Genomic DNA, 25,231 nt, shown 5'->3' with positions numbered 1-25,231 from the left:
TCTCTCTAAAAAAAAAAAAAAAAAACAAGAATGAGACTCTAACTATAATAAGATATGTTCCATGTGTGTATAATTATATCAAAATAGATTCTGCTGTCATATATAACTAAAAAGAACCCATTAAGCTGGGTGCAGTGGCCTGTAATCCCCAGCAGCTCAGGAGGCTGACACAAGAGGATAATGAGTTCAAAGCCACCCTCAACAACAAGTGATATACTAAGCAACTCAGTGAGACCCTGTCTCTAAATAAAATAGGGCTGGGGATGTAGTTCAGTTGTCAAGTGCCCCTCAGTTTAATCCCTGGTACTAAAAAAACAAAAGAACCAATTAAAAATTAAAAATAAAAAAATAAGAGGGCGCTGGGGCTATAGCTCAGTGGTGAAGCGCTTGCCTCCCATGTACGAGGCAGTGGGTTCAATTCTCAGCACCACATAAAAATCAATCAATAAATAAAATAAAGGTATTATGTCCAACAACAACTAAAAATACATTTAAAAAAAAAGAATAAGGGGTCAGGGATTTAACTTGGTGGCAGAGTGCTTGCCTAACACATGCAGGCCCTGGGTTCGATCCTTGGCCCTAAAATGTTAAAAATAAATAAAAAAATAAATTCATATTGAGAAAGTTTGGCATGGTGGCACACACCTGTAATCCTTGTGACTCAGTAAAAACTGACAAGAGGATCACAAGTTCGAGGCCAGCCTTAGCAACTTAGTTAGACCCTGGTCTCAAAAATAAAAAGGCTAGGGCTATAAGCTCAGTGGTAAAGTACCCCAGGCTTAAATCCCTACTACCTTTAAAAAATAATACATACACATACACACAAAGTAACAAACTATAGAGCTTATCTATTTTAAGGCTCATATTTATCTGTGAAGATTTAAAATAAGATGTTATAAATTAATAACTTTTTTCAATTCTATGTTCCCTAAAAGGCAATATCAGGTATGCATATGGCTATGAAGGTCTTTTGCACTGATATATATACACAAAAAATAAGTTTCATGAAAAAGGTCTGGTAAAAACAGAATATTCAAAATTGCAAAGATTTTAAATTATCTAAACCAACTCCTCATTTGATATATAAGGTCACAGAATCTCAAGAAGGAAGTAAAAACCCCAAAGCCTCCAGGCCACTGAGCACAGAGCCAAGGGCAAGAGCACTGTTCTTCAAGCACTGTTCTTCAAGGCTATCTCCTTTCGTACCAACCTCCAACAGCAACTAGCTCCCAAATTACGTCCTCTGAGTGTGAAGATACTAAATTATAAATGAAAATAAGCAGGTTATTTTTTTTCCTCCCTTAATGCTTAAGAGTAAATAATTTTATCACATAAGCCCAATCTCCCAGCAAAACAGAACCTAGAAGAGACATGGGACATAAAGGCAAAAGATAAATTTCATGAACAAAAATCTAAAGACATGAGACATTTCATAAAACCTAGACTTACATAATAACACCCTCAAAAATGTAAATGAAAGAAAAAACATTTTTAAAAAAATCACTATGGAAGACCCTGCTAGACTCAATCCCATATTTAATAAAACATCAATTTAATTCAACACAGTCAAAAAGTTACAGTTCCCAACCTCTCTTGCAGCTAGAGTTCGTGAGTTGATCTTTATTGCCCAGGATTATCAGTGCAACTGGTAGGGGAAGGACACTCAGCAAAGTTCCTTAAAAGGCAGGTGTGAGGAGGGAGCAGTCTGCTGGTTCTTATTCCTTTGGCTTCCTCATCACCTTTCTTCCCCCTCCTGCATGAAATACTAATGTGATGGCAGGAGCAGCCCTCTAGGATATAAGCCATACAGTATCCAATTGAGTAGACAGTCAGAAGGAATCTGAGTCCCACAGAGCCTGCCTTCCTTATCTGCCTGCCAAATTTCCATTACTGTCACTAAATTCCTAACTGAGCTATTCACCAAACAATTACTTTCAAGATACATTCACATACATATATTTCACATAAACCTCAAACTATAAGTATTTTCTTCATTTTTTGGATGAGGAAACAAAGGCAAAGACAGATGCAAACCCAAATTTAAGACCAAAGCCTGTATCATTCCTCTGTATTTTACTTCTTCAAGTATATTACATATCTGAAAGTGTATGCATTTCAAAATAATACAACAAAATTCCATGCACTCTTTCCTATCCATTAAAACCCTGCCAACCCGTGATCAAATTTCAACCACCTCTGTGGGTACTTTCTTTTCCAAGAGTCTTCCTTGGGTTGACAGATGAAGGATCACACCACTAAAAGTACCAGGTGTGGCCCTATGGGTTGCAGGGTGTTCCTCAGATCAGAAAGAGACAAAAGCTCAGCCTGTTCACTTTAAGCAACCCACACGATCTTGGTCACATACCCTGCACTTCAGTACAAGTATATATCTAACCACAGTGAATGATTTACATCCTTGGGTCCTTTAATCAAGCTAAGCCACCTATCAACTCCCATTTCATTAGGGACCTCCTGCTCCATGACATTCAGCTTCCTTTAGGAAGCCCTCTCCGATAGGCTAAACTACATATTTTCTCAAGGCCCTATCCTTGTTTTAAACTTAATTCCTGTGCTATTATTCATATAATATCTTTATGTCTCCAAGTCATGACCCTATTCTTTTTTATACAGAACAGAGGCCCAATGTTAATAACAGACTTCGTTAACATCTTTAAATGAACTTACTGAAAGGATGGGGGAAGTGCTGACAAGAACATAAACAACATGATTAAACAAGAAAGCAAGCTTTACATATATAAAAAACAAGATTTGTATAAGCTTTATGTGTAATAGTGTATATTATAGCATTTAAGTCTAGTCTTCTGGCTTTTAATAAAAATAATTGCTTTATGAGTAGAATATTCCAACAATGAGCCCATTGTCAACTGCCCAGTTAATTCAGTGCCCAAGAAGAAAAACATCTACTGGCTGGGCAAGGTGGCACATGCCTGTAATTCTAGCAACTCAGAAGGCTGAGACAGAAGGATCACAAATTTGGGAGCTACCTCAGCAACTTTGTGAGGCCCTAAGCAAATAGTGAGATCCTGTCTCAAAAAGTAAAAAGGGCTGAGAATGTAGCTGAGTGGTGAAATGCCTCTAGGTTCAATCCCCAGTACCAGGGTGACAGGGGAGGGGAAAGATCCTATAACTTAGAACTGAACTACAATCCAGGATGTTTCCTTTTCTCTGCAGTCACTACCATCCTTTGTCACATGTACAACACACCACTACTTTATAAAAATACCAAAAAGGAAAAAGCTGCAAAAAGTGACTCACTACCAATTTTAAGAAATCTCAATTTCAAAGATGTTAAGATGTGGAAAAAAGTCTGTTAGAATTTAGAAAATATGCAAACTTGACATTATTTACTAACATAAAAATATTTGCCATCTTTTATGCAATAACAATTTCCCTTCCAGGCTCAATGTGTATTTTCATGATTTACTGTGTAATTCAACTTGATCTGATTCAAGTATTTTATTTTTAATATTTATTTTTTAGTTTTAGGTGGACATAATATCTTATTTTATTTTTATGTGTGCTGAGAATCGAGCCCAGTGCCTCACGCATGCTAGGCGATCGTGCTACCACTTGAGCCACATCCCCAGCCCCATCAAGTATTTTATTAAAGAACCTACTAATGGGGCTGGGGATGTGGCTCAAGCGGTAGCGCGCTTGCCTGGCATGCGTGCGACCCGGGTTCGATCCTCAGCACCACATACCAACAAAGATGTTGTGTCCGCCGAGAACTAGAAAATAAATATTAAAAAAATTCTCTCTCTCTCTCTCTCTCTCTCTCTCTCTCCTCTCTCACTCTCTCTTTAAAAAAAAAAAAAAAAAACCCACAGGACACAATACCAATACAGAGGAAAATCTCTTTAATAAAGTTGATCAATAAAGTATATTTAAAAAAAAAAAAAAAGAACCTACTAATATGCCAGACAGTATGCTGGGTACAAATTAAAGAATTTCTGAAACTTTATCACAACATGACAAATTTATAATCCTCCTCAAATTGCTGGTATTACAGGCATGTGCCACCATACCTGAGGACAATTTCCTTTCAATCTGTCTTTGTTAGAGTAGTGTTTCTCAAATGCTTTGGTAAAAGTAGTTTGAGATTTTAAGAGTGTCTTTAGAACTCAAAGGAATTTTTTTTTTTTTAAGAATGAGTTGTACTTTTTGATATTGACCATTTTATATATTAAAAATAATTCATTTAGGGCTGGGGATGTGGCTCAAGTGGTAGCGCGCTCGCCTGGCATGCGTGCGACCTGGGTTCGATCCTCAGCACCACATACCAACAAAGATGTTGTGTCCGCCGAGAACTAAAACATAAATATTAAAAAAATTCTCTCTCTCTCTCTCTCTCTCCTCTCTCACTCTCTCTTTAAAAAATAAATAAATAAATAAATAATTCATTTAAAAGTGTTAACAAGCAAGGCATGGTGACACACGCCTGTAATCCCAGCTACTAGGAGGCTGTGGCAGGAGGATTACAGGTTCAAAGCCATCCTGGCCAACTTAGCAAGACTATCTCAAAATAAAAAAACAAATTTAAAGAGTTGAGACGGTAGCTCAGTGGTAGAGCACTTACCTTGCCTATGCCAGACTCCATGTTAACCCTTAGTACTGAGATAAGAAAAAAGAATTTCAATTCCTATACTTGTGGAAGAGCTGCACCTCTTCAGTATGACTTCCAAACTGTTTCTATTATGAGTGCCAAAATTCAGTCTAAAAACAACCCAAGAACTTGGGGGAAACTCTGAAGTATATTATTTATTCTATTCATTTAACAGGTATGTCTTAGGCACCTATGACATATGTAAACTGTGCTATGAAGGAAACCCCTGTCAACCCCAAATCCACCATAAGGATTTACTCTATGATCTCAGAACTTTGAACAGACCTACATGGCCCAGGCTTTTAATCCACAAAAAGTGAGCTGTAACATCTCAAAGCAAAGATACTGCAAGAATAAATATAAGGGGCTGGGGATATGGCTCAAGCGGTAGCGCACTCGCCTGGCATGCGTGCGGCCCGGATTCGATCCTCAGCACCACATACAAACAAAGATGTTGTGTCCGCTGAAAACTAAAAAAAAAAAAAAAAAAAAACTGAAAAAAAAAAAAGAATAAATATAAAATACATTAGAATGAAAAGTACCAGGGCTGGGGTTGTGCTTCAGAGGCAGAGCGCTTGCCTAGGATGCATGAGGCACTGGGTTCTATCCTCAGCACTACATACAAAAAAAGATGTTGTGTCTGCCGAAAACTAAGAAAAATAAATAAATGAATATTAAATTTCTCTCTCTTTAAAAAAAAGCAATAAAATAGATACTGTTGTCCACCTACAACTAAAAAATAAATATTAAAAAAAATTTTTTTTAAAAGTACCACCTCACACAACAAGGATAACAAAGGTCAAATTAAAGACAGAATGGATCAGATGTACAGAATTTAGCTACTCCCTACTAAGATTTTTTTGAAGAAAGTAAAAAGGTCAATCTGGAAAAAGTTACATGTTTCTAAATTTAAAAAATATTTGCTCCCCAGGTGCAGTGGTCACCACCTATAATTCCAGCAGCGTGGAAAGTGAGGCAGGAGGATTTCGAGTTCAAAGCCAGCCTCAGCAAAAGCAAAGTGCTAAGCAATTCAGTGAGACCCTGTCTCTAAATAAAATACAAAAAATAGGGCTGGGGATGTGGCTCAGTGGCTGAATGCCCCCAAGTTCAATCCTTGGTACCCACCCCCCAAAAAAAATCTTGCTCAATCCCCAGCACCCTCCCTAAAAAAATCTTTAAAATATATATAAAACTTTTATACTATAAAAATAGCATTCTTATATTTTTATTTAAAAAGTTAATACTTTTTTTTTTCTCTTAAGAGTACTAGAGGGCTGGGGATGTGGCTCAAGAGGTAGCGCGCTCGCCTGGCATGCGTGCGGCCCGGGTTCGATCCTCAGCACCACATACAAACAAAGATGCTGTGTCCGCCGAAAACTAAAAAATAAATATTAAAAGTTTCTCTCTCTCTAAAAAAAAAAAAAAAAAGAAAAGAAAGAGTACTAGAGCTCTGTTCACTGAATGTGACCCACAGGGCACTAAATTTAAGGTGAGCAAAAGAACCAGAGAGACAAAGAACCAGTTAATCATTGCCCAGAGTCATCAAGTCAGTAAGGTGGCCTTATGTGCCACACAGCTGACACTTAGCACCTATGTGACATCTGAGTGTTAGTATTATATTTAAAGCCAGAGGTCTAAAAATGCATCACCTGGGTTGCTGAACCAATTTAAACAGCTGGTTACATATACTTTTGACTTACAGATTGTACAAAAAAACAGGTATCCTGAGGAATAAATTCTGAGTTGCAATAACATGCCAATGTTAGTTTCTTAGTTTTGACAAATGTACCACAAGTGTATAATGATAACATAAAGGAAACTGGCTGAGGTAAAGGAACTCTCTGAACTATATTTGCAACTTTTCTATAAATCTAAAATGCTTTGTCCAAAAAAAACAAAAACCAACTAGGCATGATGGCACATGCCTATAATCCCAGTGATGAGGCAAGAGAATCACAAATTCAAGGCAGCCTCAGCAACTTAGCAAGGCCCCATCTCAAAATAATAAAAGGGATGTAGCTCAGTGGTAAAGCACCCTCGGGTTCAATCCTCAGAACCAGGAGGTTGATAGGCATCTAAAGTCTTTATATATGCTTAACTGTCTTGAAACTAAAATAATACCACTGTAAAACAAAGAAAAACTGACAAGAGTCTAAACATCAAGAAAAATGCTAGCAATTAAATTTCCTAAAAAATACATTTAAAATATCTGGAGAGTACTAAAAGAATAAGGATAAAATACTTACGTGCTCAAGTACTGAACTATTGCAAACTCTTTAACAGGATCCTACCTGGACACTGGAATATTCTTTTACTCAATTACGTCCATATCCTAGTCCACCTTCTAAAAAGTAAACATAATTCTGGTGATTAAATACAAAAAAATTTGAAAGGAACAGCATATTGCCATTCTATTCTGACAAAAGCCTCCAAAATCAGGCACCTTAAAGGGCTATTTTACTTTTTCAAATTGACAAGGGGGCTGAGAGCACTCGCCTAGCATGGGCAGGACCTGGGTTTGATCCTTAGCACCATATAAAAATAAAGGCATTGTGTTGTGTCCATCTACACTCAAAAAATAAATGTTTAAAAAAAATTTTGACAGGGCACTTAAAATTTAGATACCTCAAGAATATAAGATGTAGCCAGGTGTGGTGTCACACACCTGTAATTTCAGGATTTGGGAGGCTGAGGTAGAAAGATTGCAAGTTCAAGGCCAATCTCAGCAATTTAGCAAGAACCTATGTCAAAATAAAAAGACATAAATAAGCATTGAGAATGCAACTAAGGAGTACAGCACCTGCATCCCTGGGTTCAATTGCCACTACTGAGGGGAAAAAATACACATCACACAAACACACACACATGAAGCAATGTGCCATCTGATCTATAGTTGTAAAGAGATACCAAAATACATCCTACTGTCTTTTTTTTTGTGAATCTTATATTCATAAATATAATTAACTGAGGGATTATTAGACTATGTTTTAATTTCACTTTAATTTTATTTTCACATAACAAATGTGATTACTAACTAGTAAAACTGATTTTAAAAGTCCCAGATGAAAAGTAGTTTCCTTATTTCAACCTTGGCCTCTCTTTTTCCTACCAATAATAAAAACAAAGTTACCAGAATTTATTCTCTCAAGTGGAAGAAATACAGCCAAGCATTGGTACCTCTGAAACTGCTACTGAAGAACAAAATAATATTATCTAGAGAGCATAATTATTAATTTCCATTCAGAAAGCAACCACTGCTTTGCAAATACTACGATTTGCAATCCAGGTTTTTTGCAAGTAAAAAAAACATACTAAAATCTATGTAAGTATAATAAGTACTAAAATTTAACTTTAAATAATAAGATGTCATCAGAACTTCATCTGAGCTGACAAAACACTTTAAGAATGACATTTAAGAAATAAAACAGCCAGAATTGGCAGACTGAAACCATTACGTTTTATCCAATTCATTAAATGAGTAATAAGTCCCAATTTAAAAGCATGTAAATCATACACTATTTTCTGATTATATAAAAAAAATAGGTGTTCTAATTCTATTTCCCAGTTAGGAAAGAGAAAAACATATACATCTGTCAATTAAGATAATCAGTTCAGGGGCTAGGGTTGTGGCTCAGTGGTAGAGTGCTTGCCTAGCACATATGAGTCCTGGGTTGGAACTTCAGCACCACGGAAAAATTAAATAAAGATATTGTGTCCACCTACAACTAAAAAATTTTTAAAAATTTAAAAAAAGATAATCAGTTCAAAGGCATGAATACATTTATCACGTCACCAAAAACTGGAGAATACAGACAGGGTTGTCACTCATTGGTAGAATGCTTGCCTAGCATGGAGCAAAGCTCTGGGTTTAATCCCTAGCGTGGGGGAAAAAAGGAAAATAAGCACAAGTAGACATGGTATTTCATCATCCATTCTTTCAATTATAAGATACAACAGGGCTAAAATTTAATCCTGGCAATAAGCTTCCTCCTTTACCTTGCCTGTAGGAGACAACAGGAGGTTACTATGAGAAGGAGACCTCTAGACTTCCTTCCTTGAAGACTTAAGGAAAACACAGTAGGCAGTTTCTGAGTCTCAAATGCACTGACCAGACTGTATAAAAGTAGCTTAGGGGGGAAAAAAAATCCACCAGTGATAAGGAGAGCCAAGAACCAATAAAGAACACAAAATTCAGGTGCCAAACAAATTCCTTGATGTCTGACTTCAGTGACATAGTTAGGATAAACTTAATTAAGGCTTTGTTGGTTTTATTTATTTATTTTTATGTGGTACTGAAGACTGAACCCAGAGCTGCCCACATGTGAGGCGAACACTCTACTGCTGAGCCACAACCCCAGCCCCAAGGCTTTGTTATTTTTGATATTCATAGGATACATATCAAAATTATAAACTATTATACATTTTTAGCATAACCAAGTATAAGTTTAATATATTATCAAACTATACAAAGTAAAGTAGACCAAGTATATTTTTTCAAACTCCTATGAAAAAGGATCTGGCTTTTTTTTTTTTTTGTACTGGGGATTGAACAACAGAGGTGCTTGTCACTAATCTACATCTCAAGTCCTTTTTACTTTTCAGACAGGGTCTCACTAAATTGTTGAGGCTGGCCTCAAACTTGCAATCCTCCTGCCTCAGACTCTTTATTCACTAGAATTATAAGCATAGGACACGTGCCCATGCCCAGCTTGGATTACTTTTAATTAAGCTTGAATGTAAGATACTGAAAAAGTATCTGGAAGTATCTTCCCCTCAAGGGCAGGATGGAGAGGGAGAGATATTAAAGTTACTTTCCTGCCAAGAAGAGTTTAACTGTCTTGCTTGATTCTTAGAAATCAAAAGTAGAAGCTAGGTCTGGGGTTGTAGATCAGTGGCAAAGCGCTTGCCTAGCATGTGTGAGGTACTAGGTTCGATCCTCGGCACCACATAAAAATAAATAAATAAAATAAAGGTGTGTGTCCATCTACAATTAAAAAAAAAATTAAAAAGTAGAAGCTAAGGGGCTGGGAGTATAAAACTCAGTGGTAGAACACATGCTTAGTAATACCCACAAGGCCCCAAATTTGATCCTCAGCATGGCATAAAAAAACAAAACAAAAGCTAAGAACACTAATATAAAACAGACATAGATTTGAAAACTATATATGAAAATGAGAATGAAATGGTACTTCGCTAGGCATGGTGGCTCATGCCTATAATACCATCAATTCGGGAGGCTTGGGCAGGAGGATCAAAGTTTGAGGCCAGACCCAGCAACATAGCAAGACCCTGTCTCAAAATTTTTAAAAAAAGGACTAGGAATGTAGTTCAGTGGTAAAATGCCCTTGGGCTCAATTCCCCAGTATTAAAAAAAAAAGAAAGAAAGAACAAAAATCGCACTCTTTTTAAACCAACCTGTGGTCTTTCCAATACAGCATGGTTTACATGTTATAAAGACCTTAACTAAATCACAAACAAGGGAGAAGTCACATTTATTACTCAAAGATAGAAAGACTATGGTTTCTAACTATTCTAATCCAGGAGTCTGTAGAGAGATAAAATTAAGTTTTCACAAAGGCATGACTGATGACACAAACAAACATATATATGTCACTGGATAATCAAGATAGCATTTAAGAGCTACTTTTCTTTTTTCTTTTTTTTTTTTTGAAAGAGAGAGGGAGGGAGGGAGGGAGGGAGAGAGAGAGAGAGAGAGAGAGAGAGAGAGAGAATTTTCATATTTATTTTTTAGTTTTTTTTCATTGGACACAACATCTTTGTTGGTATGTGGTGCTGAGGATCGAACCCGGGGCACATGCATGCCAGGCGAGCGCGCTACCGCTTGAGCCACATCCCCAGCCCAAGAGCTACTTTTCTTTACTGTCAGAAAAAAAATGCTAAACAATTCAGATAATCTGACTAAAGAACATATTCAGAGGTCTATTTCTTCCAACTACAGAACAAATCTAACAAAAAAAAGGTAGATGGTTTTCCAAAAATCCTTAAGGTTTTAAGGCTGGGGGTATATAGCTCAATGGTAGAGCACTAGTATATGCAAGGCCCTCAGCTCCAGCCACAGCACTACATAAAACAAAAACTATGGGCTGAGGTTGTAGCTCAGTGGTAGAGTGCTCGCCCTGCACGTGGAAGGTACTGGGTTCAATCCTCAGCACCACATAAAAATAAAGGTATTGTGTGCATCTAAAACTAAAAAAAAAAAAAAAAAAAAAATCTTTTAGAATACAACAGGGAGCAAAAAGCAGGAATTTTTTTTTTCCCCTTCTTATCAAGATGGCGGCTGGGGGGCTCACTCCGAGTGTGGCTTAATGGTACAGCACTTTCCTCCCACATGAGACGCTAGATTCAATTCTAAGCACCATGTAAGAATAAAATAAAGGTATTATGTCCATCTACAACTAAAAAATGTATATTAAAAAAAAGATGGCAGCTAGAGAGAACTGAATCACTCAAGTTTGTAAAGTTAACAGACATTAACAATGTTCATGTTGCCAAGATCGGTGCTTGTTTTCTCAATTCATCTGCCGATTCTGCTATCAAACACACTGTGTTCTATATTTTGGTATACTAAATATACTTTAAGCAATACAGCAAATTACAATAAAGAGCTAAAATTCATGTCAAAAAATACAAGCACTTAAAAGGGGCTAGGGTTGTGACTCAGTGGCAGAGTGCTCGCCCTGCACGTGGAAGGTACTGGGTTCGATCCTCAGCACCACATAAAAACAAAATAATGTGTCCACCTAAAACTAAGATACATAAATAAGTAAATAGTTTAAAAAATACAAGCACTTAAAATGCATTCCCTCCTGTGTTCATCAACTAGAATATAATTTGTAATATGAACCTAAACTGCCCAAAAGCAACTTCATGAGATGATTTCATTTTTGCAAAATTTTTCTAAATTTTTTTTTTAGTTACCAATAGACTTTATTTTATTTATTTATATGTGGTGCTGAGAATCATACCTAGTGCCTCATGCATGCTAGGCAAGTGCTCTACCACTGAGCCACAACCCCAGCCCTGCAAATATTTTTAATATCTAGCTTAATAGAAGACAGTTGATTTTCATAATTGGGATGATTTCTTGATACACTCAGTTTGGATTAGTGATCTGACCAATTACCAATTCACAGCTGTGAGAACTTAAGGCCTATGAAAATGACCATTTGGTGTAAACAAACAAAAAATCCCAACCAACCAAGCCAGTTCCTTTCCTGGGGAGTGAAATAAAAAGGTCATATAGGGTTGGGTTGTAGCTCAGTGGTAGAGCACTTACCTAGCACATGTGAGGCACTGGGTTTGATCCTTCACACCACATTAAAAAAATAAATAAAATAAAAAGTATTGTGTCCATCTACAACTAAAAATATTTCTAAAAGATTATACAGTTTCAAGCTGTTGCCAAGGAGACTTAATAATTTATTTGCAGATTTAGATTCAAAGATTAGAAAAAGGGTACTCAACAACCAGCAGTCAATATTAAGACCAGAAAACAATATATCCAACTATATTATACTTGTTGGACACACTCTAACTGAATCAACCTTGTATAAACGCTACTTTGTGGAAATGTTTACCTGAACTTTTTGTTGTTTTTTTGTTTTGTTTTGTTTTCTAAACAAAATAAGTTTACTACTAAGCCACATGCCCAGTCCTTTCTATTTTGAGACAGGGTCTTGCTCAGTTGCCCAGGCTGCCCCTAGAACTTGTGATCCTCCTGCTAGTCTCCTGAGTCGGCGTGTGCCACCACACCTGACCTCTGAACTTCTTAATTAATCAAATTTTCAGAAAAGCTGTCCATGCAATATAAAGTCAAATGACTAAAAAGCAAAATCCATAGAACCAAAGTTACAATGGCAGCAATGGAACAAAACAACAAAATTTATTTTTCACTAGGCTGAGTGGCAACTTGATTGCTTCTCAAGTGTCACAACCAGGCACACTCTGTATCTAGTTTTCTATTTATATTGCTTCAACTAAGATTTTATAATCCAAGAAACCCTGAAAAGTGTACATGATAAAAATATGAAACATGGAAAAAACTGCCTAATACTAAAAAGAAGATGCATAACTTACATTAATGATCTCAGACGTAGGGAATATATCCTTTCATGCATAATGCCTCAATAAAAATAAAAATGGTTTAAAAGTTAGAAACCAAACCTGGCAAGGTGGCACATGCCTGTAATCTCAGGAACTCAGGAAGTTGAGGTAGGAGGATCACAAGTTTGAGGTCAGTGTGGGTAATTTAGCAAGATCCTGTCTCAAAAGATAAAAAGGACTGTAGACCTACCTAGGTGTTAATGCGTTCCTGGATTTAATCTCCAATACTACCAAAAAAAAAAAAAAAAAGAGTTAGCAACCAAGAAGGTTGAACAAAACACAATTTCAGCTGGGTGTGACAGCGGCACATGCCTGAAATCCCAGTGACTCAGGAGGCTGAGCAGGAGTATCACAAGTTCAACACCACAAGTAATTCAGTGAGACCCTAACTCAAAAAAAAAGGGATGGCAATGTGGCTCAGTAGCAAAGCACCTCTTAGGTTCAATTCTCAGTACCAAAAAGAAAAAAAGACTTTATTCCCATTAAGTAATATTTTCTAAATCCCTAACTATAGTTCCTCCTAGTGTTACTGCCCAGGATCCTTTTATGAGCCCAAAGACAAACCCACCAGCTATACCCATCTTCCTAAGAGTGATATGGCAAGGTCCAGCCAAGCTTCTACCTTATTCCTTCCAGACTTCTACACAGGGCCAGGCCAAATCATGAGAACCTATTCAAACCACCTACTAAATGCCCTACATTCCATGGGAAAGTAAAAAGGCTCTTTCAATCCTCTGAGCAGACAGCTGTCCTACAGAGCTACCCTCTTGGCCCTTGGAGATTTGAGTTCTGTTGGGCACAGGCAGTTACCACAAGAACCAGGCTACAAACAGCCAGTCACCTTCCTCAAGAATCTAGTAAGGTACACAGAATTACACAAAACCTTAGAACCTATCCATAAAAATACAATTCAGACTAAAAAGAAGCAATTAAAAAATACACACACTTCAGGTGGGCATGCACCTACAATCCCAGCTGCTCAGGAGTCTGAGGCAGGAGAATCACAAGTTTGACAACTTAGCAAACCCTGTCTCAAAATAAAAAAGGCTGGGGGGCTCAGATAAAGTATCTGTGGGTTCAATCCCCAGTATAAAAGATTTTTAAAAATTCCTCTCAAATGTCATACTGAGCTATTAGAATCACTAATGCCAACAACAGCCTCTCAAAAAGCATAAACTGACTTCTCTGCACAGATTTCTATACTGCACTTGAACTCCACTTGGGCAATTAGGAAATACATTTTAATTTACATGCTCAGAGCACCATCCCTGTGTCTGACCAGTGAAACAGTACTCACTGAACACAGTGCTACTGACTCCAACCTAAAATAGACTTAAACCAAGTTCTTTTTCTTGTTAGCCAAACTAAAAGTTCTGGCTGTCAGTAATGTTATTTTAAATAAAATACCAAATATAAACTCAAGCGTTCTTAATTTACCAGATAATGCAATAGTAACAATTACAAAGCAGCTTTTTATTATGACAATGTTTATTAGGCTACTAAATAACTCATATGGGAGGTCAAAAAGTTTTTTTAAATACCATATTAAAAACTTTTAAAAATTCCAGAAAAGGGGCTGGGGATGTGGCTCAAGCAGTAGCGTGCTCGCCTGGCATGCGTGTGGCCTGGGGTTCAATCCTCAGCACCACAAACAAACTAAGATGTTGTGTCCGCTGAAAACTAAAAAAAATAAATAAATATTAAAATTAAAAAAAAAAAAATTTCCAGAAAAGCTTATTAAGGAATATCCTAACCTCTTAAAATCTATTTCAGATTCTGCCACTGAGTTACTACTGGCTTCTTTTACCTAAGTTCGCTCCATATGAAAACTGAAGATACTATTCAGAGTATTATGCAAGTATTTGTAAACAGATATAAATTTCACTGGAGGGCTGGGGATGTGGCTCAAGTAGTATCGCGCTCACCTGGCATGCATGTGGCCTGGGTTTGATCCTCAGCACCACATACAAAGATGTTGTGTCCGCCGACAACTAAAAAATAAATATTAAAATTCTCTCTCTCTCTCTTTAAAAAAAAATAAATAAATAAAAATAAATTTCACTGGAGGTGCTAAAGTAATGTCATGTTAAAAACAAATTCTGTCAGGTACAATGGTGCACACCTGTAATCCCAGCTACTTATGAGGCTGAGGCAGGAGGATCCCAAGTTCAAGGCAAGCCTGGGCAACTTAATGAGACTCTGTCTCAAAAAATAAAACGAAAAGGGCTTGAGATATATATAGTTCAGTGGTAGAGCACCTCGGGTTCAATCCCAAGTACCACAAATAAATAAATAAAATGAAAGAGGGATAAGGGTGTAGCTCAGTAGTACACCACTCTGGGTTCAATACCCTGTACTACAAAAAAAAAATTCACGTCAATACAGGTATCATCAAAAAAGTATTTATCTTTACAAAAAGACAGAATCTTTTTTTTTAAAGAGAGAGAGAGAGAGAAGAGAGAGAATTTTAATATTTATTTTTTAGTTTTCGGCGGACACAACATCTTTGTTTGTATGTGGTGCTGAGGATCGAACCTGGGCCACACGCATGTCAGGCAAGCATACTACTGCTTGAGCCACATCCCCAGCCCCCAGAATCTTCTTAGCAAATACAAATATTAAATAGGTATTTGTGACCATAATTATGGAAATGTTATTTCAGGTTGAGGATGTAGGTCAGTGGAAGAGTGCTTATATAACATGCTCAGGGCCTGGGTTCAATCCCTAGTACCACAAAAAAAGTGCCATTTCAAAGGTCTACAAAACAAAAATATTTCACAATGAAAATTTAGTTCTTGGCTAGTTGTGGTGGTGTGTGCCTGTGATTCTAGGTACTCATGAGACTGAGGCAGGAGGTTACAAATTCAAGGATTCAAAAACAGATTAGGAAATTTAAGGAGATCCGGTCTCGAAATAATAAAAAAGGGATAGGGATGTAGCTCAGTGGTAAAGCTCCCTTAGTTTCAAGCTCCAGTACAAAAAAAAAAAAAGAGAGATAGAAGAAAATTCAAAGCTGGGCACAGTGGCACACATCCATAATCCCAACTCCAAAACTGGGGAGGTTGAGAAAAGAAGGTCATAAATTGGAGGATAGCCTGGACAACTCAGCAAGATTCCACCTCAAAATAAAAACAAAAAGGACAGAAGATGTAGCTTAGTGGTAGAGTACCCTGGGGTTCAAATTCCTAGTACAAAAAAAGAAAGAAAGAAAGAAATCAACTACACAGCTGAATCTCAAAATTGAGCAAAACAATCTACACACACAAAAATACATACTCTGACTCCCATTACTCCATTTACATGTAATTCTTGAAACTGCAAAATCATCTATAGTGATAGAAATCAGATCAAGGATTGGAAGGAACGAACAAAGGATTACAAAGGGATACAGGAAATTTGGGGTGGGGGAAGATGAATGTGTTCCCTATTTTGATTATGGTGACACAGGTTTCGTGTGTGATCTATAACTTTAAAATTTACCAAATCATTTTAAATATGTACAGATTATGTCAATTAAATCTCACTAGAAAAGGGAAAAAAATCAAAAGATACCAAAAATTTTAATATTATAGCTCTTGCCATTCAGAGCTGTGTGTTCATGAATGTAACATATCTAACTTATCAACTTATAGTAGATACCTAAAGTATACCTAATTTGTGAATAACAATTAACACAAAATACAAGAACATTAAAACAAAGAAATCAGAACTCATCTTTAATCACTATTCCAGGCTGTTTCTGTAACAAAATGACACCAACAAAAATGCAACAAAATAGGGCTGGAGCTGCAGCTCAGTAGGTAGTAAAGCACTTGCCTCAAATGTGTGAGTCACTGGGTTGATCCTCAACACCAATAAAGAAAGATACTGTGTGTTCATCTACAACTAAAAACATTTTTTAATAAATAAATTGCAACAAAATAAATGAGGCCACTCAATGTGGGACCTATTTTTCAATTAAATATTTTAATTCAAATTTCTGCTTTTCAAAATCTAGAATTTCATTTCTGGAAAATAGGAATAACCTTAAGAAAATGCCTTATGAGGAAAGATTTTTTTTTTTCTTTTTCTGGTGGTGCTGGGGATGGACCCAGAACCTCATGGATGCTAGACAAGTGCTCGAACACTGAGCTGCAAAGTTCATTACAATCTTATTCAATAAAAAATGGCAAAGAAATCAATAGCACAGCTATGGAAGGACATATTACAAGAGCTATTCCTTATATCTAATGGTTTTAACTGGGAATAAGTTGCAAAAATATTGAGCAAAAATAAAGCAAGCACATACAGTATGACCAACAGGTTTAAAACAATATATCCTAGGGAGAGTAAAAAGACTGATATGAAAGAACAGCAAAATGTTGACTTCTTAAAAATTTTTTTAGTTGTAGATAGACCTTTATTTATTTATATGTGATGCTGAGGATCAAACCCAGTGCCTCACACGTACAAGGCAAGCACTCTCCCATGGAGCCACAACGCCAGCCCCAAAATTAACATTTAATAATGATTATTAAATGGTGCTGAGACCAGGCACAACAGTTATCACCTGGGAACTACTTAGATCTACTGAATCAGAAAACTTTGGGGGTGGGACCCAGTAACCTGTTCTAACAAACCCTTCAGGTGATTAAGATCAAACTGAAATTTAAGAACTACTGTTAAAGGATAGGATGATGGGTGACTGTTTTCTTTCCCTTATGGTAACCTGTATTTTCCCCAATTACCTTATTACTTTTATAATCCAACTAAGTCTTTTTACTATTTTATTAAAACATATACTCTGAGTCTATAGGTAAAATGCTATTACATTGTAAAGCCCTGCAAGCCTAAAAAAACAATAGCTCTTAGAACCATTAAATCTGTTAATAATAACCAAAATAACAAGTGTATGTATATAGTGTATGTATATATGTGAAAAACACTGGTGAAGGAGCTTGAAAATCACAATGCTAGAAAAACCAACAAAGGTAGATTGTTTTAATGCATGCACAGAAACAGGGAAAGGGACTTTCATGGGTCACATCTGCAATAGATTATTTCCCTCTAAAAGCTGAATTTTTAGGCTTGTAATTTTTAGGCTTGTGTGTAAATGCACTGCAGGAATCAGATGTTCTGAAGTTGTCAATGCTTACTCATGTAGGTTCCTGCTTAACCAAAATAAGTACCAGTATGTTATATTTGTCACCAAAATCTAAGCAGGGAAAGCAAATTCACAACACTGGGAGTTGCCAAATCTTTTAACTTTTAGCTTGAAGACCATAAGACTATTCCAACTTTCAACTCACTAAACAAGAGGCCACAGGAAATAAAAGGCAAACCGCAGGTTCCCAATTGACACTGGAGCTAGTTAAAAGATTACAGAATTGTCTATACTTTGAACACAAATTAAAGAGTAACGAAGACAACTTAGGGACAGAATAACTATCCATTAACAACAAAATCCCAAAGTTGAAGTCAAAAACAAATGGTTACACATTTTAATGTTTGGTTTTGTTTCAGGTTTTTCAAAGTATATTTTAAATACCCCACTGCACACTTTTTTCTTTTTGGTGATGGTGCTGAAGATCAAACCCAGGGCCCTTGAGCATGGTGGACAAGTACCAATAAGCTACATCCCCTAGCCCTTAATCTTTCCATGTAATTAAAATTCTGAAACTAAATACAAGTTACCCAAACAGCAAGGTGATGCATGCAGAGCTGACCTGACACAGACTGTTCTGATTTAAAAAAAAAAAAAAAAAAATTGTTGTTTTAATTCCATAAGCATCATGACCACTTACACTGAATTTTCACTACTACCCCCCTAAAAATCCATGTCTGGACTGGCACAAAAGGGGTGTTCAAACATTAAATTTGTTACAGAAACCCTAAAGCAATTCTGTAAAACTCATGCCATTTGTAAGTACAGTATACACTGCCCCTTTCATCACTGTTGAAGCTTTTGAGAGGGGAGCTTACATTTCTAACATACTTTTGAATCCCTCCCTATGAGTCAGTTAGGTACATTTGAAGTAGCATATCCTATTTTGTTACTGAGCTCTCTCTGAAAAATAGAGTCTTTGAAAACTCTTGGTATTCTAAGTTTCCAAATCTTACAACAGTAACAAATATGTGTATGCCAAGTCTCCATTATAAATAGATCTGCTTTTCTAGTCTTAATTTTCCTGAACATTTCTTATTCGCTAACAAGTCAGGTTTTCCTATTATTACCTCTTAAAAACACACTTTGGTCCAGCTCACAAGGTCTCCCCAGCCCCCACCTCTTTTGTATGTAAACACACTCTTGTCACACACTCCATCAGCTGTTTAGTAGCTCCACCCCTCCTCCTTTTCCGGGTAGTAACAGAGCAACCAATGAGCTGCAAGGAGCTCTGCCTGCGGCCTTTTGCCTGCATACGCTTTTCCAAAACAAGCAGCTCTAGCCTTCAGCAAGGGCCACTGGTTCACAGATAAAAGGATCACCAGGGCTGTGCAACCGGGTGAAACGAGTAACCCCCACCAACAAGGAAACCCATGTAATCTGAGCTCTTTGTTCCTCCACTGGGGAGAACTTAAACCGATATTCCTTTAGGGCAAATCATGCTTTAAGGTCACCGGAGTCCCAGTTCTCAGGCAATCTAAATCAGCGAGTTGAAGATGGAAAACCTCAGAGGTTGCCAGGTTGAGAACAGCAGAGGATCACCAATCCACCTGACTTTGCAGACAAATGGCCACACTATTCCACAGGATTTGGGCTAGCTGCAAGCTCTTGGATGTGGACACATTACTACAGCACTCAAAAGTCATGTAAATCAGTTTCTAGGCTCCTAGGGAGGTTTGCACAACCCTTAAGCAGAGGATCAGAAAGGAAACAATGAATGAGTCAGAGTTTCAGAGCATAATCGCCCAGCAGATTATTAAGTGCATCGGTGCAAAACACACTCACTCCCTGCATAACTTGGGAGTCAGCTCTCCTCCTACCAACCCGTCACAAAAGAAATATCACTGACTCCAAAAAACAATCAGAGATGGTATCTAGCAGGGTGGTGGAAAGCAGTGGCCAATGAGTTACACATCCTCTTCTTTCCCTACCCCCACACCGCTACTTTCCTACTATATAGGTTCCCTGCCAGGCTGTAAATCCTGATGGTATAATTATGCTCAGGAGACAAGACAAAAATGGGCTGAAACAGGAGATTGCAATGAAACCAGCTATCAGCCTCTACACCAAGGAAATCATCAAGGGGCAGTGAGGGCCAAGGAGTAATGTAAATTCCTTCAGACCTTTTATTTCCACTTCCTCTCCACCATCTTTCATTTCCAATCCTTAGCCCTTTCACTCAATCATACTCATTTTAGTAATGGGTTGCAGAATTTTCCCTTCAATTTTTTACTAAATATATCTTACTAAAAAATTGTGGGCCCCATTTCGGCCTACTAATGTGAATTCAAGAGAGAAAGGAGGCCACAAAAATCACTCACCCCCACAACATACACATACACACACACATACACACACACACAAAAGGAAAGCAGAAAAATTTTAACTTCCAAACTAAATTACACCAGAAAATAAACACAAAATAAAGATAACCTCTGGCTTTTAAATACCCAGACTATTATCCTCCTATCTCAGAGATCTACAATTTTAAAGCGCCTCTGCTTTCTTTTGTCAGCAAGAAGGAAGGTGGGGAAAGAACAGAAGGCCAATGCATCTTTGCCTTTCTTCATCTTCTACTAAAAATAAGCTATGAAATAAGCCACTTAGGGGGAGGGAAAAAAAGACACCCTGCTGTTCTTTGTCTGTTTTCCTCTCCCTCTCCACCCCCCCACACCCCAGCTTCTAAATGCGGTAATCATTCTAGATGCCACAACTACTAAATGAACAAAAGGCACTGTATGGAAAAGGCATCAGGTCAAGTTAGGCCTCACTCTTTATCATCGATTTTTTTTTAATCTCTATATGTACATAATTTGAGGCTCTGACATAGATCAAAAACAGCTGGAATTCTCTCCCTCACTCTATCCCAATTATCCCTTAGGTAGAAATGTGCATTAGGTGTGACAGTAACTCTGAAGATAAAAATAACTCAAGACTCTGCCACCATGTCATTTCCTAGTTTCTAAACAAAAATAAAACCCCAAACTGCTTTGTGTAAAATGTACACACAGTAATAGAAGTTTTCCTGCAACCTTATGAAAAGCCAACATTACTAGTATCATTCACACATTTACAAAACAATCACAGCTACAAACAGCTCAAAGAGTTGCTTTCACTTGTGTCTAGACATATTTGGTACATTATTATTTGCTGCTCCCTAATCCCTGCTACTACTCCCACCCCACCCCCGAAAAAATTCTAAACTTGAAACCCTAGATTTAGAAATTTATCAGGTATTCCTAATTTCTAGCCAATCTCTATCCCTAGCAAGGAGAAAACACCTTTTTATTCCTGAAAAGGTTATGAAAAAAAATCTCAAGAGCCCAGGCAACTTCACTCCCATCCCCCACTTTCATATCATATACAAAAACTACTTTTTTAAAACTTTACCAAATTCCATACTAAGCATTTGACAATCATCATTGATCTCTACAAAGAGGTAAAATAGTAGATCAAAAACAGTAACAAATAAAAGAAGTAATTCACCTGAAGAATCTAACCAAACAACTTGAGTTATATAAACAAAACCCTGCAACAGGGGGAAATGGAGGGGGGATGGGGGTGAAGCAGAAAGAGAAACAGGAGACAGGACTTTTTAACTGCCTTTCACAAGCTACCGCCCCCCATTCCCTCTTCCCCCTCTCCCTAGGGATTAGCTATTCAGAACAGTGGCTCACCCCACCCTCTAAATTCTCCCTCAAAAAAAAAGAATCCCTTGATTTGTCTCAGGAACCTTCGCGAATTTCTCTAGCTGGTCATGAAATAATCAGTCTGGCTTCCAACCAAAACCACTGCCTGAAAGACTCTTATCAGTTACAGCTTTCCCACTGCAACCTGGAGTTTATAAGTTGGGGGGAGGGGGACAGGAAATAAAGGGTGTCACTTGGCAAGACAGGGCAGGCAGTCTAAAAGAGCCTGACCCTCGCTGAGGGAGTTTTGCTCAAAAGGATAGTACAGGGACTATTTTGTCCAGGAGCTCATCTTTCTCTCTTTCCTCCCAGCTGTCAGATCCACAATATGGAGGGTGGCTAGCTGGAGGGCCTGGGGGTCCTCACCGCATACAACTATGGGTGGGAGAGGCTTTGTCAGTGGAAAGGAAAACAGGAAGGTTCTCCTAGAGATCAGAAAGCTTAACAGGACTCTCTGATTTAAAACACACAGAGCTCTTTATTAGAAGAGGGGCCCTGAGCAGACTACTCTCTTCCTAATATAGAAAGGAATTAGGGATAAAGGAGGTCGCTTTAGTTACCCCAGTTCAAGAAGCACTGAGCAGAAGGAATGGGGGCATCTCAAGAGAGAAAGGCTTCCCTCTAGGGAATTTCTACCTTGAGTACCTAAATCCAGGGTGAACAAACAGGAAAGAAAAACCCTGAAGATGCTTCGGTAGTGAAAAGAAAAAAGAAAAAAAAAAGAAAAGAAAAAGCCGTTTAAGGAGTCCAAACGTTGTGGAGGAAAAGTCACGGGCTCTGGGGATGCAGAGAGAGAGAAGCAACACATATTTCGGGGTGCTGCAGATAAAGAGGAGCTGAAAAGGCCCTGGGCTCCTGGGAGGTGCCAAGGAGCCGCCGTAGGCACTGGGGGAGGGAGGGCGACTTGGACAGTGGCCTCGAGTGCCTCAAGGCCCTTTCTTGGGTTTCAGGGGTGCCCTTGGCATCCCCACACCGCCCCCACACGCAGCCCGAATTCCCCCTCCAAGAAGGATACAGCTTGACCACGTCCGTGTCCATCCGCCTCTTGCCCGGACTGGGGGATGACATGGTGTCGCCGCCGCTGCCTCCCCGTCGCCTGAGCCGCCGCCGCCTCTCTCCCTTCCTCGGCCGGTCTGTCACGGGCCCCGGGCCCCGGCTCTGAGGAGCCCGCGGCCGCGCCGGCTCCTCGGCGGAGGTGGCAACCCCCTGCGGTTCTCTCGGGTCCCGTCAGCCGCCGCCGCCGCCGCCCCCCGCACGGGGAAACACCGGGCACTGTCCTGCCGAGTGGGGGTGGGGACCCCGCGGCGCCCGGCTCGGGCTGCCCTCTCCGGCTGTGGTTCCGCCGCGGCCAGGCCCCGGCTCTCCTCCGCGCGGCGCGGCGCGACGCTCCCTTCTGCCTGCTCTAGCTCGCACGTCTGCCCGCCCGCTCACCCTCTCTCCGGCTCCTAGCAGCCTCCACGACAAGCGGACGACTCCTGCTCGGTCGGCCTCTCTACCCCAGCCTCTCTCTGGGCGCCGTGACGTCACCTCTGTGACGTCATCAGATGGGCGTGTTTGGTCGTGGAAGAGGTGGGGCGCCGCCGCGGCGTGTGCTTTCCCAGAGCATTCTGGGAGATGTAGTTCCTCTTTCTCTCGTCCTCTCAATACTCTGCCCCTCCCCCAACTTCCCCACACACTTCATCGCTTAACTGTCATTATCATCATCATAAACGATAGTAGTAAATAATGGAAATATTATTACATTTACCTGTTTTACGATCCTCCTTGTTACATGCTGTTAAAAAGGCTATTTGGATCTGGGGGAGGCCAAGGCGTCAATTATTCAGGTGCCAAAAGCTAGGAAAATCCCACACAGGCATGTTCCCTACACTCTGCTCATTCGTGGGGCGGAGAGAATTTATTTGCAGGAATTGTGGACTATGGCAAGGGTTCCTCAGAGATTGCAAACTAGGGTTCGTTACCCTCCACGTGTACAGATAGGGCCACTATTTCAAGGACTAGAGTCAAGGCTGCAAGGTGCAAAGGCTAGAAATAATTGAGTATGGGCTGGGGATGTGGCTCAAGCGGTAGCGCGCTCGCCTGGCATGCGTGCGACCCGGGTTCGATCCTCAGCTCCAACAAAGATGTTGTGTCCGCCGAGAACTAAAAAATAAATATTAGAAATTCTCTCTCTCCTCTCTCACTCTTTAAAAAAAAAAAAAAGAAAAGAAATAATTGAGTACTAACGTCTTCGTTCTGCAGAGTTTGAGGTAATTTCCCAAAATGAGTGATTGATGGAAATACCCCAAATATGCTGTAACTCAACACAAAGACTACTCTGCCCTGCAAACTCCTGTGCCAACCTAATAGACTCCTTCATTAATTCAATAACTATTTATTAAGCACCTTCTGTGTGCCATCACTTAGCTGAGCATGCTATGGTGGTGAACCAAGATTAGATTTACATGGTCCCCTCAGTATGGATCAGTATAGTGTAAGCATTATCTGGGAACTTGTTAGAAATGCAGAATGTTGGGGTTGGGGTTATGGCTCAGTGGTAGAGCATTCACCTAGCATGTGTGAGGCCCTGGGTTCGCTCTTCAGCAAAAGAGCGAAATAAAGATAAATAAATGTATTCTGTCCATCTACAACTAAAAAATATTTTTAAAAAGAAAGAAAGAAATGAAGGATGGAGTTTCATCTCAGATCTACTAAGCTAGAATTTGCTGTTGAACAAGGTCCCCAGGTGACTTCAATGCACAGTGAAATATTGTTCTACAAGGCACAGAGGAGTCATATTGAACCGAGAGCCCAACCAGACAAAAGGAGCAGAAAAGGGTATTCAGGTATCTCCCCTATTTAGATCAGATTTTCAATGCCCTCTGTTTTCAAAAGTTTTAATTATTTCCTTGCTCTGATAAGTACGCTTGTACTTTGTCAGATCAGGTGCCATGAGTTGGGTCCCATTATGTAAACACACACACACACACACACACACACACACACACACACCTGGAGCAACAGCAATCTGCTAAAGTTGTACATCATTTGCTTCTGTGATTCCATCTCTCAAAAAGACCAGCTTTTTAAATTATAACACATATGTAACGTAAAATTTATCATTTAAACCATACTTAAGTGCACAAACAGCATTGAATCAATTTAATGTTGCTTAATCATCTCTATTATCCATTTCCAAAACATTTTTATCAATCAAAACAGAAACTCTGTACACATTAAACAATGACTCCTCATTCCCAGTTCCTCCCAGCCCTTGGTAACCTCCTTTCTGTGTTCCAAAAGAGATGGCTATTTTAACTGCTTTTAAAGGAGTTAAAAGTCAAAAGGAGTTTTCTTTCATTGCTCTTTCTTATTGCACATGGTGAATCTGTCAGAAGCAGGACAAGTCTGCATGAAGAGACTTCCAACCCCCTCTATTTGACCACTTTACTAAGGGGAGATAAAGATGGAGTGGAGATTTGTCTTCCTCACTGTGTCTTCTCTAAGCTCCCTGAGTTTCTGTTGCTGCTACCTCCTCTTTCCCGCTCTCCTTCACCTGCTTAACTCCCACTCCAAGGCTAAGACGGCGGTTCTCAAGTTTGAGAATACTCCACAATCACCTGGGGAACTTGTTAAGTTCACAAATGTCCAGGCACCTTCCCAGGGAATTCC

The 25,231-nt window shown here is 38.9% G+C and overlaps 1 protein-coding gene across 1 annotated transcript in view; it reads right to left on the bottom strand.

Moving 5' to 3' along the window:
• Positions 1-23,226, bottom strand: part of Ube2h (ubiquitin conjugating enzyme E2 H) — a 104,906-nt gene extending 81,680 nt beyond the window's left edge. The window contains exon 1 of the mRNA XM_026392788.2: positions 22,596-23,226. Within this exon, the coding sequence (XP_026248573.1) occupies positions 22,596-22,648 (53 nt within the window). The 5' untranslated portion in view covers positions 22,649-23,226. The remainder of the gene's footprint in view (positions 1-22,595) is intronic.
• Between the last annotated feature and the right edge of the window lie 2,005 nt (positions 23,227-25,231).

Source organism: Urocitellus parryii, chromosome 3 (genome assembly GCF_045843805.1).
Source record: "Urocitellus parryii isolate mUroPar1 chromosome 3, mUroPar1.hap1, whole genome shotgun sequence".
Taxonomy (NCBI): domain Eukaryota; kingdom Metazoa; phylum Chordata; class Mammalia; order Rodentia; family Sciuridae; genus Urocitellus; species Urocitellus parryii.
Note: the sequence above shows the minus strand (reverse complement) of the source record. Positions and strands in the feature narration are given on the sequence as shown.